General features: G+C 49.3%; 1 protein-coding gene across 6 annotated transcripts in view; it reads left to right on the forward strand.

Annotated features, from left to right (window-relative positions):
• Positions 1–12,919, forward strand: part of LOC120908689 (phosphatidylinositol 4-kinase beta) — a 95,840-nt gene that overhangs the window by 79,786 nt on the left and 3,135 nt on the right. For 4 of the 6 annotated variants that reach the window (XM_040319951.1, XM_040319952.1, XM_040319954.1 and 1 more), the window contains exons 4-10: positions 8,548–8,659; positions 8,754–9,066; positions 9,150–9,275; positions 9,363–12,107; positions 12,186–12,304; positions 12,382–12,519; positions 12,589–12,863. In XM_040319951.1, the coding sequence (XP_040175885.1) occupies positions 8,548–8,659; positions 8,754–9,066; positions 9,150–9,275; positions 9,363–12,107; positions 12,186–12,304; positions 12,382–12,519; positions 12,589–12,863 (3,828 nt within the window). Of the gene's footprint in view, positions 1–42; positions 150–486; positions 1,389–8,547; positions 8,660–8,753; positions 9,067–9,149; positions 9,276–9,362; positions 12,108–12,185; positions 12,305–12,381; positions 12,520–12,588; positions 12,864–12,919 lie in introns of those variants that run through there. The other 2 variants (XM_040319956.1, XM_040319955.1) reach the window with 2 other exon arrangements.

Here is a 12,919-nt window from a genome sequence, read left to right on the forward strand (position 1 = left end):
TGGGTTACACCGGCAGTTGAACGGTTCTTGCGTATGTAAAACCAGCTCCCGCCACCAGACGTTTTCGTGACGTCTGAATGTCGATTAGTAGCTGTCTGATAACAAACACCTCCCCGATAACGATCGTAACGTGTCCTGATAGGAGTGCGGTATGTGTGCATGTAGCGTTACCACCGTCTGACGGAAGCGTTATTCGTCGCAGTGTGCATTGTTCACAAAATAATGTGATTAAAAATTGATCCAAAATCCACCGCTCGAGTGTGTGTGTGTGTGCGGAAGTTGTCCTTCAAACGTATTGATGTGCGCCGTGCTACCACCCTCCTCTGAAACACCGCCAACGTGGCCTTGTGTGCGGCTCTAATGCACGTTACTAAACGTACTACTACTACCACCCCATGATCGTTACCTAGCATCAAAGTAGCAGCAGACACTACCATCACCTGTTGTTGTGTTGTGTTGCTGTGCCTGTGTGAGTGTGCATGTGTTGCTAGGGTGGTGTTGCGTTAGGTGAAACTTTTCTCACCCGCCCTTACGAAATTGGGGCCCGTGTTAGTGATGTGAAGTTGCTGCTGCTGCGCGCCTCCCAATAGTAGTATTGGTGTGCCTTTTGCCTCGTTACAGTCTCGCAGTTTCCAAAGCTTTCAAAATTCCGCTACAAAACAGTGCGCCGTGGAGGTTTTTTGTGTGTATGCTGTTCCTCCCCACCCAGTTCCACATCGCGGTTTGCGTTTTCCTTGCTCAATTTCAATTTCCGTGCGCCTCTTGGGTGTGTGGTGTGGCGTACTACTCGCGCGAGAGTGTGTAAAAAGTGTGTTGAAAATTCAACCATCTTCCTCCCATCTTATTTGTAATTTGCCGCCGCCGCGCTATGCTTCAGCCGCTTTTGGAGCATACGGATGGCGAAAAGTGAAACAGTGTGTGGCCACCTTGCTGCGTACAATTAGGTCTTCTTCTTTGGGTGTAGCGTGTGTATGTGTGGCCGGATAAGTGCCCGTATATTATTTCCGTTATCTCTCCCGGTGCGGACCGTCCGTCTATCCGTCCGCGAGGTCCATCCTCTGGTGGTTGTTGTTTATTTTTCAATCGACCTGAATCATCCCTGGCGTTTCGTTTGTTGCTGCTGACGCCGGTTTGGCCGACAGTTTCGCAGCAGCAGCAGTCCCATATTTTCCCTTTCGATTCAACGAGACCGTAAAGAAAGTGGTAATTAGGGAACGAAAAAGCAACACTCTCTTTGGTGGCCTACAGAACTAGATCGGGATATAGGGAAACGCTTGTAACGCGTAACGGACCACTCGATCATACCGAGTGTCGAATGAATCAGCTGTCAAACACGATCGGTAAACAATGGATAGCAACTTCTTTAGAGTCGTTCCGGTGCATCACAGGTACGGTGTTGTCTTTGTCCTACGGCTTGGTGTAAAAGTTGCTTAAATTAGTGTTATTTGTACAGTTTGTTTGTCCTCGTGTTAGAATGCAATTGAAGATACTACTACTAATACTACCAGCCTGTGTATGATAATTCCACGGTCAACATTCGCTTGTAGCGAATTATAATCCCCATATAAGGGGTTTAATCTCTATGACGTTATCACCCCAGCGTTGCTGTTGATGATGATGATAATGTGGACGATAAGGTTCTTCCCAAACGCTTCGACCTCTGATTTGGCGATGGTGGAATTCCTGGGATTTTCCCACCCTAATCGACCCGATGCCTTGGGTACATTTTACACACAGGGCTTTACTGAGTGGTTTGGGAAGTGCCCCAAGCGCCATGCAAGTCGTGAGCTTTGTTTCAGCGTCACACGCACACACACGTCATGATTGTCTACTTGAAGAGGTCTCATAAACCATTTATTACTAGCAAATGTGAAGTAGTCCAATGTTTAATTGACGACGCAAATGCTTGGAAAAATCTGCTTCAAATGGGTTTATTATTGAAGAGTTAGAAATTGTGCCAATAATTCCAGCAAGGAGCACAATTCGCCTCTTTGTCGTTTACAATGCAATGACGAAGTTCTTTCCAAAACCATTCAATTGAATGAAATTGGTTGTTTTTTAAATTATTAAAAACGTATACATTAGATAACATTCAAGCATTCAACACATCCACTGGAAGGCTCTAGAAGTCCAATGAACTTCTACTTCTCCTCAAAATCGTCCATTATGATGAGTTAATGAGTGAGTGATTAATTAACTCCTCCTAAACCAATCCCTAAGCTTAAGGTGCCAATCGCACCACATGAATCACCCTTTGACGAGGCACAAAGGGTCAACGGTCAAACACACATTGCACAATGGGAGGACCTTCACGCTATCGTTGGTGACAACAAGTAGTATGCTCTTTACCCTTTACAAAGCGTTGATATTAATCCTTACTTAAGCCCAGCATTCTATGGACGTGATATTGAGCTCTCTTGTCTGCACCACGCATATAGGCAGGAGTGTTATCGTCATGATAAGAGTGGATCGTGGAGCGAAAGTTTTGTAATATCCAAAGCACACGACGCTTACTGACGCTATAATTGCGACACGTGTGTGACGGTTTAACAGGCAGCGCGTTCAGCCACAATATCCATCATAATTGAGTTTGGTTGACACGTGTCCATAAATTTACAGCACAACTTTTCTGTCAAAAATGCCTGCAAAGCTGATACATCAAAAGGCAAGACATTCCATCACTGCAGCAAACCGGGTATACGAGTTTGCAAATGACGTCTCCAACAACCCCTTTTTGCCTTGCCTTCATCGCCGTAGATAGCATGAAAAGCTCAATTTGATTGCGGCGGACCACAAAACACCGACCGAAGCATCTAGCCTGGGGATTGGCAGCTCATCGGACACAAGCCGTGTGTGTCCGTTTGCGGAACAAATTAAATAGATATGCATATGTGTGTATATTCGTCGTCCACCTCGACGCGCCTGTGCCGCCGGTGTGACGGTGCTGACGACAGCATTAGGCTGGTTAGTTTTGGAATAGAACGACCGTGTGGCTACGCTCACTTGACTGATGTGTATGGTTGCCGTCCGGCATTCTAGTGTGCTTCTCTAGCGCGAGTGGGCACGTTTTTGCGCTGTCCAGTTTCACGTGCTCCTCGTGAACTCTCCCTTCGGGTGTGGAGCAGCACTCGGGTGGAGAGATTCATCCCACACTGCCGCGTGCGTGTACCTCTCTACCATTTGTCTACGGAACTTTGGGCTAGAACTAGAAACTTCGAGCGCCACCTCTTTTAATTATATATTCCGCCGGGTATGCAAACTAAGAGAGGAGAGCTTTTGGTTTTATTAATGGAACTAAAATAAAAATCCTCACAACGAATAATTAAGATAAGCAAACGGAATCGGAGGGTTTATTAAACTTTTTTTGTTGAGAATAACATTTGACTAAAAGAATCCACCTTTCGAGAAGGATAGAGAAACAAGCCACCGATGGTGTTGTGGTGGTGGTGGAGTCAGGAATTCGGAGGCAAAAACAAACAAATTAATCGAAATTGGCATGTTTATCGCAAATTGGTATCAAAATGTGTCTCTTCTCTACCGTGATTCCGTCTTGTAGCGGCGCACAGAAATGTAAATTCGCATCACGATCGATTCGTTCTCTCCCCCTGGGCCGTACATTCGGAATGTGTTTCTGATGCTGTGGGGTTGGAACACGCGGTACAGAACATTCTTATCTCTCTACCAAAAGCTTTTTCACTGTGTGTGTGTGTGCATGTGGGATGTTCTTTTTCCCTTTTTTTGTTGAGGAGCTGTACCAGAAAAGCATTCTCTCTAGTTCTCTCTCTCTCTCTTGTCAAGGCAGGCAACACACCAGAGCGCCACGGTACGCCACGACCAGAAAGGTCCAAAAGGCGCAAAAATCCATGCTCATGTTTTATTCAATTCAAGGATTTTCGGTTCGTTTCGAACTAGCAAGGGAAGGTAGGGAAGGGAGATAAAGGGCGGCAAAAATCACCACTTATGTTAACACAAAAGCTCTCGCGCGCGCACCGGCTGCAGTGGATAAAATGTTGACTAAATAAAAACGTTGTTGCCGTCCGTCCCGTGCAAAGGTAATTTTTCCTATTGGATTTCCATCCTACCGGTGAAGTGGATGTAGGTGGTGGTGGTAGTTTATGCTGTCGAAAATTAAATTGAAGCATAGATTAAATGAGCAAACCAGGTGGAATATTGTATCTCTTTCTGCAAGCTCTGGAAGCTGTGTTTTGTACACTTTTGGCGTAGTAAATGTGCGAAACAGCGCCGCAGTACGTGTACACACCTTGATTGGGAAGTGGAAGCCTCAGCAAAAGGGAACAACACACACACCAGCGTGCTATTGGCATTCATCCTAGAGCAGCTTTTCTTCTTCCTTTCCGTTGGAATGCTATTTAGATGAATTATAAATTATCACCGAAATGGAAGCGTGTCTCACTTGCACAACTTCACACGCGGCCGGGGGTGGTTTAGCAGTGTTAAGAGGGGAGGGAAATTTGGTCACGGTTCCCCAGGCTGTTCCGATATGGAATCCTTGCAAGTGCTTGCATTTCGTGGGAAAATTTCGAGTTTCTCTAACCAGCGGGGATGGAAGGATGAAGAAGCCCCAAAAATGGCGCACTCTCGACGGTTCTGTGACTGCGGCTGCGGTGCCGTGACTAGGAGCTACTGAGCTGAGCGGGAAATGGGTATATAAATCAAAACTTCAAAGCGCTGTGTGTGAGTGTGCCTGCTGCGTTGCCACGCTTGGTTAAGTAGTGCGCGAAATTCTTACGAGAATGTTCCCTTGGGAACGAAAGCATTCAATCCTGTGAGGAACGGCGTTGTGGGCTAATAATTTCGTTTTTATGGGAGTTATAATGCTTGCCCATATATATATATTGGTGAAGTTCTTTGCATTATAACGAACTGCTAAGGACGCGTCCAGTAATGATGTAATTATAGTTTATCCACGATCACTTGAATCAATGATCAGCTAAACGATGGGGGAGCGTCTGAGACACGCGCCGAACGAATTAGGGAACCAATTAGTTGTATCGGTAATGAGCGCATTAAAACGCAAGAATGGTAAGAATATCTCATCGTAATTATTGCTTCCCCATCTCTCTGCAACCCGCCCCAACCCCCCGGGGATACGTCCAACGTTCGCACGTGTGTCCGTTGCCCACTCGGAGAAGGAGTGCTCTTGTTTTGGCAACCGGCAACTGCAGTTTATTGCCAACATACTTCACTCCAAAGTGTTTATTTATTCCCCACTCTACCCAGATGCGTACTAGAGGTGTGTGTAGTGCTGCTGCACGCCTGATCTCACGTGACATATCGGTTGGAGTTTGCGGAGTAATTCCGCATTCCACACCCTCTTTTCCTTCTCTCAGCATAAAACTGCCTGCGGCGGTGCCTTATGCTGCGTGCGATGATGTGTTTCGGTTCGATTTTCCCACAGCAAATGTCCACCAACTCTTGGCCGGGCATTTCAAGTAGGTTAGGTACGACGATGATGTGCTCAGCCGACGGGGTCTGCAGCGTCAGAGTTATTCTAGAAGAGTGTAGCTTAGAGCTCTCGAATGCGTGACGTTGGTGTCAAACCGGAGCGATATAGTTTATGAGTGGATTATTAGTTTCGTTCCCACCGTTTGCGTTTGAACAAGGGTATTGAAGCCATTGGAAGAGGGGGCGCAAACCCAGCTCACAGACATATCGGAAACAAATGACCCATGAGAGAGCATACGGTCCCAGACCAGACGTTCCAATCGCTCGTTGGATGGGAGGTAAGGTACTTGTATCTACTCTAGAGCACTCTTTACTCACACAGGCCAACATTAATGCCTGGTACGATTTATGCTCTTTACGCGTGCAAATTGTGACAGGATTTATGCAAATAGTTACAACGAATTTCATCCCGCTCTCTCCCTCCTTCCTCCCCACGCTTGTGCGGGTACTTCTTTTGATAAATTGGACAGATGTCGCCGACAACTGAGCACTTTTTGCATCTTCTTCCCCATTCTTAAACGTACGAAATTTGCATGTGCAGTGTTTCTCCAATGTTGTGCGGTGATCTCACACACTGTGTGCTAGTGTGCTTGCGTAACTTGCATCTTGCAGCAGTTGTGGTTGTTCGGGTATGTGCGTTTGCGTCTTTCTGTTGCGCTTCATCGAACAGTGTGTGCTTGCGTTGAATGCCAAGCAGCAGTTGAATGCGCGCAACTACTGCTAGAACCGGTTCAGAAGCTCGACCGGAAAGAATCGGTGGTGGGCTTTGTGTGCAGCCAAGGGTCGGGTTTTCTTGTCTCGATACGATCTGCATCATCGATACGATCGGAAAGGGAGTAATGGAGGGGGGGGGGGGGCAAACTATTTGCACGATCAATTACAAGTATCAGCTTACCGCACGGCTCTGTAGAACAGGTCGCGTCCCTTAGTAAGGGAACGATGTTCTGGTGGATGTATTACCTGTGGTTTTCTTGTTAGTTGACTTGCTTAACTTGGTGATGATGTAACACAAATTCCACATAACCCACTGTGTTTTTAGCATCTGGGGCGTCCTACATGTGCCGTCATACCAAAGGTACGCGTACAACCAACTGGAAAGTGAAAACGCGCTGGTACTCTAGAACGCTTGGAATTGGAAAATATTGTTCTAGAATTTCTCGAGGAAAAACATTGAACTGCCTACATACACTACACGCACTTGAGAACAATAAATCAGCAAATTCCGATCCCAAGTTGTCACACATTCTCCGTAGAGTTAAAAGTAAACAAATAATTTTATGTTTTCAACGCCCTTATGTGTGTAGAGATCTACACGTGGAATGCGGGATCTGTTGTTTTGGTTTGCATCTCCCAAACTATCACGCCGTCTGTGCCCCTATGTGCTATTCCCCTGTGAAGGAAACAGGGTAACGAACTAAAGCAGCAGCAGCAGTTCGTCATCATCCCCCTGGGGAACGTCCAATAGGGTCCCCCCCCCCCCCCCCCCCGTGTGTGTGTGCGTTGAGATTCTATTTCGACTTTTGCTCTCCCTTCCAGTTATCATCACTGAAATGCTGATGAGGTTCTATTTTTGGAACATAATGATTTATACTCGTCTGTGTGTCCTCGAAGGGTCTCGCGAGCGATCGAGTGGGAAGAACGAAGCCCGTGCATTGAAGTTTTACCGAGCGCGTGTACTTGGTCTGTGACTACCCTTTCGTGTTCCTTCCGGTATGTGTGTATGGGTCGTGGGCGCGCGCGTAGGCTTTGCATTGCAGCTGCAATAAATCAAAGTTGGCCACAAAAGATACCCTGGAAACGGAAAGAATTGAAGACGAGCTGCGTTCTTTGTGGATCTTGTGTTTTTATATACCTCAAGAATTGGTTGATGAATTAAATGCAAAATATTATAATCTTGATTTGTTCTCAACGAATTGTAAAACCAAATATTTAAATTCCCATTGCGATATGCCGTTAATTGTTAGATTTTACTTAATTTCCGAAGATCGAGGCGATGGCAGATTCAATCAAGAGACTCTAATGGGAGAGTGACCTCTACACGCACCGGTAACTAATGTGCTAATTGGTCACTTTTCATAATCTTTTAAATAACGGAGCGACAATTTAGTCATCTGCCGGAAGACAAAATTTCGTACCTCAGCGATCGTGACCTTGGCAAGCTTCACCATTGTTTCGCTTCCGTCAGATAATTGCTATGTTACGGCGAAAGTGTGTGTGTTTGGAATTCCGCTCCAACTCCTCACTTTTTGCACCTCCACTGCGCGGGTCAGTTCTCACAAAACGCACATCAGCAGCAGCAGCATTGTTTTATAAACGCACGTTTTTTTAGCTGCGGGTTGTGTTTGTTCTTGCGTTGCTGTACCGTTTTGTTGTACCAATGTGGCGAACGGATTTTAGTGGCCTTCCGGACAACAACATCACACCCAGCACACAACCGTGTACTAATGGATGGCACTCAGCATCATCAGTTAACGATGGCGGGAGATCACACGCCGTTATGTTTGCAAATGGACCTGTGATGAAGGTCTTGCACAGGTCTTTTTCTCCTGTTGTAACAGTACTGCGCATTGCTGAAAGTAATCTTTTAAGCGTACGATACCTTGCGCGAAGATTCAGTCGCAGTGTCGGAGTTGTTGCATAAATCCCTTTCTCGCCGGTTTCGGGTTGGTTAGCATTTTACTACCTTCATAAATCCCGCCACCCTACCAAGTCGAACCAAGTGGAAATGTAACCCTTAACCCTTTTGTCGCTATGTCAGCGAACCTGAAAAAGGTAACCCAGGGGATGGAGGGAATTCCCAGGATTTGAGGTGTTTCTTTCATTCCTTTTATCTACACATAAAAGAGCACCATGTGTGATTCGGCTGAGAAACGACACGTGTCTTGTGTGCAGTATGAATTCTTATGTATGCGACAGCCGGAACGAAGCGGATAGGGTTAGATAACTTCCTCTTAACGGTTGGCATTAACGCGTTCCCCCTTGTGAATTGAACTGTATTCAAAGCAGGTCGAGCGTAATGTCGCTGCTTCTTTGCCCCAGCCGTTCTCTAATGTCCTGTTTCTTTCTTCCATTTCCTTGCAGATCAATGGGAATTCTCTTACCTCCAGTGTCGCAGGTGACCAACAATCGCATCAACATGACCCAACATCACCGAAATCGAAGTTTAGATAGTGCACTGCAACGAATACCGGAGGTAAGTCAGTGTAGAGTCTCGCCGAATCTCCCACTGAATTGTACTGAAACCCGTCCCTCTCTCTCTCTCTTCATCTCTTTCCATCTTCCTTCAGGTGGAAGTGTCCTCACCGAGCGCAGAGTCAGAAAACACACTGCACTGCACGAACGGCATACTGACCGGTACGATGTGCAGCAAAATCATCCAATCCTCGTCCACCAATCCGACCAACACGCCGAGCAACAGTGGCCGTGGCATTAGCTCAATGTCCCTTACCGCCGGCTCGGGCAAAAGTGGTTCCAACGGCAGCGAAGCGGATGCCGACACGGTTGTTACAACAGCAGCTGCCTCAGCAACAAACAGTACGACGCATCATCATCAGCCCAGTCGGCAACAGATGAGCAGAAAGGTGGATCTTCTAGAGCAAGGTATGAAACTGTTGCGATCTCTTGTGGTTGTGCCAACAGTAGTTAAACTGTAATGTTTCGTCTAATTTGCCCCCCCGTACTAGGTGCCACATTGAGGACACTGAAGGGTAGTCATTCCAATGATGCTGAAACGATCGTAAACTCGATCGTAAAGGACAGTGACAGCAAAAAGCGTGAAGATCTAACGAGTCTCGGATCGGATGACTCCGGTAAGTGAAGCTGATTTGGTGGAGAGTACTCTGACCGTCCAGCGGATTCTAACAACAATTTTTCCACCTCTTTGCTCTTGATAATAGGCATCATTTGTGGCTCGGAGCCTGATCACACCTCGCTGACGCGGATCCGACGTTCACGCGAGAGCCTAGACTCGGGCGAGATCGATCCATCGGAGGAAGAGTGCATCGAGATATTGGAGACCACGTCCATGGAGGAAGAGTATCGGATGCTTCAATCCGACCTGTGCTTCTATCCTACGGCCATGGACCGAACGGCGAAAGAAGACGGAAGCGACTCGGACTCGAGACCGCTTGACAACTGCATCGAGCAGCCGCCGGCGCATCAGTCTACCCTAACGTCCGCGAACAACGGCGGTCCGCTGAGCGACAAAGTGCGCTACCGGCAACAAAACATGACCCGTGCCGCCATCATGCTCGAGAAGCTGTTCGTTCCGATCAACTACGAGGACGGAGAGAATGCAGCAGTGGTTGATGGCGACGGCGGCAGTAGTCTCGGCAACGAGGAAGACGAAATGCTTTCACACCCAGATGCTGCGACACCTATCGTTTCGGAGGGCAAAAGTCTAACGACGCCCACGAACGCCGTGACGCCGACGGGTCCATCCTTCTCGCAGCAGCAGCAGTCTGCTGCTTCCACCAACGTGCCAAGTACGGCGGCGGTCAGTCCGAGCGACGCATCGAAGCCCGCCACCAACGATCCACCCAAGGCGGACCAGAAGAACGAGGTAATGTTTCGCAATTTTTTCGGCGCAACCAAGAACGCCATCTTCCGGACGGCGCAAAGCATCATCGATAATCACGAGAAGAAGCATGCGAAGCAGCGAGAAAAGCAGGCAGCAACGACGAGCGCCACAACCCCGGACGATGCTGGTGCGGCGCCGGCCGTGGGTGGAGCAGCATCCGGTGCGACTACGGCATCGTCGACCAGTACGGTGAAATCCCCAACGGAGCTGCTAAGAAAGCGAGAGTTTGGCAGCATGTTTGCGAGAAGCAGCAACAGCAGTAAACATCATCATCACAACCAGCAGCAGCCAGCAAGCAGTAGTAGTGCCGTCACACCGACCGCAACCACGACGACAGCCTCAGCGTCGATGGAATTCGACACGACGTCCTCCTCGACGGAGAGCGGCAGCAGTCAACTGAACATTCCCAAAGCGTCACTTTCGAAATCGTCCTCGACTGCTTCGCTGAAGGTAGTGCCGGGTGTGGCGGTGGCCGCAGTTCCATCGACCAGTAGCACCACCGCTTCGTCGTCCTCCTCCTGCGTGGCACCTTTCTCCAGCAGTGGTCCACGCGACGAGTCGCAGATCCGCACCGAACGAACGGGACAGAGCGGTCTGTTGCGCTTCTTCGAGTCGCCCGTCTTTAACATACACTTTGCCGTGCACTATCTGTTCTACTCGAAGGAGCCGGGTGTGCTGAGCTTCATCGGCAACAAGATCTTCAGCTTCCCGCACATCGAGGTGGACCTGTACATCCCGCAGCTGATCGTGATGTACATGCAGATCGAGGAGCTGTCCGAGGTGCTCGACCCCTACCTGGTGTACCGGTGTCGGCAGTCGGTGGACTTTTCGCTCAAGTGCGTGTGGCTGCTGGAGGCGTACAACTTCAACACGGAGATGCTGAGTGGCGCTGGGAACAGTATCCGCAAGCATCTGAGCTTGCTGCGCGAGCTCTACCCCAAGCGGGAGCGAGTGAAGCTAGCAGCGGCTGCGGCCAACAATGCACCCATCATCACCACAACCGGCAGTGAACTGCTGGCGACCGGGAACGATCCAACGCTGCAGGCACATCCAGCGCTGTCCGCCGTACGTAAGACGCATCATCGATCACAGTCCGATGCTACGGGTATGATGGGACTGCTGGCACAACATCACCACCATCACCACGCTCTTCATGCCGCACCACTGCCCGGTGGAGTGCCCGGGCCGAGCAGCAGAACTCCGGTGTGTCTCGGCGATTTGAGCACAGGCCGTGCATTCGACAATGGATGCGTGTGCTTCGAGTCCGTCCGCGGCACGGTGAACGATCTGCTCGGCCAGCAGACGGTGTGTTCCTGCGGCGCACCCAAGCTAGCGCCCGAGAAAGAGTTCATGAAGGCGCTGATCGACATCGGCAAGATGCTCACTTGTCTGCAGACCAAGATCGAGAAGACCTCCCGGCTGCGCATTCTGCTCAATCTGATCAACAAGAATCTGCCGGCCCGCGTGTGGCTGCCGCTGCACTCCGAAACGCCTCACCACGTGGTGCGCATTACCGAGGAGAAGACGGCCGTCCTCAACTCGAAGGACAAGACGCCGTACATCATCTACGTAGAGGTGGTCGAGGTGCAGGACATCTACACCTCGCCCGTCATCCCGAAGATGATGCCGACGCTGCGGCACACGAAGAGCGAGGAACGGCTTGACAGCAGCATCAGCGCCAGCGCACTGAACGGCGACGAAGCTGGCAGCAACCCCAGTAAGACTGAACAGACCACCACCACCACGTCCTCGTCGGCGGCCTGCCAACAAACGGGCGATGAGACTGCTGCTGCTGCTACTGCTCCACTACCGGCTGCAGCTGCCGCTTCGCTAGCGGCGTCACGAAGCAGACACAGCAAACTGTCCGAGTGCTCGGTGGACAATGGCGGTAACGGTGGCAACGGCGGTGGCAGCATGATGGAGCTTGGCCTAACCGAGGACGACGTGTGGTCGCAGGAGGACGACGAAATCACGGCCCAGTATCTGAGTCTCACGAAGATGTCCAGTGACCGGGATGCGATATCGCAGTTCTCTGTCGATTCCTACGACTCGCGCGACCATCGTAAGTGTATTGATGGTTGTTTGTGGTTAGCTTGCTTCTTGGCGCAAACCTAACTGTTGGTTTTATTCTATCGTTCAGATACTCCGGCCCTGTTTAACATCGGCGAGGTGAAGAAGCGTCATTGTGCCAACCTAAACTCGGAGAATGCGAAACCGTTCAGCAATGATCCGTCGGATCCATCCGCTGCGGCGCTTAAAGTATGTATACATTGCTTGTTTATTAGAAGCAGTTACAACAGTAAGTAACTGGTTTGTTCTTCACTCACCCATTCTAGGAACCGTGGCACGAGAAGGAGAAACAGATCCGAAACTCATCACCGTACGGACATCTGCAGAGCTGGAGGCTGCTCTCTGCGATCGTTAAATGTGGCGATGATCTCCGGCAGGAGCTGATGGCCACACAGCTACTACAGGTAAGCAGCGATATAACCTCAAAACTAAATGGAACCTGCTTTAACGCTTAACCACGCTCTACCATTTAGATGTTCAAGTTGATCTGGGAGGAGGAAAAGGTTGGCCTCTGGGTGCAACCGTACCGGATCGTCTGTCTGTCGAACGATTCTGGGCTGATCGAGACGATCGTCAACACCGTTTCGCTGCACCAGATCAAGAAGAACTCGAACAAAAGCCTGAAGGACTACTTCATCGATGAGTTTGGCGACGTGGAGACGGTCGCGTTCCGTCGGGCGCAGCGTAACTTTATGCATTCCTGCGCTGCCTACTGTCTTATCTCCTATCTGCTGCAGGTGAAGGATCGGTAAGTTGCTACCAACAGACGAGATGGTTGTGTGTGTATGTTTGTGATTATGTCAT

The sequence above is a fragment of the Anopheles arabiensis genome, chromosome 2 (assembly GCF_016920715.1).
Source record: "Anopheles arabiensis isolate DONGOLA chromosome 2, AaraD3, whole genome shotgun sequence".
Lineage (NCBI taxonomy): Eukaryota > Metazoa > Arthropoda > Insecta > Diptera > Culicidae > Anopheles > Anopheles arabiensis.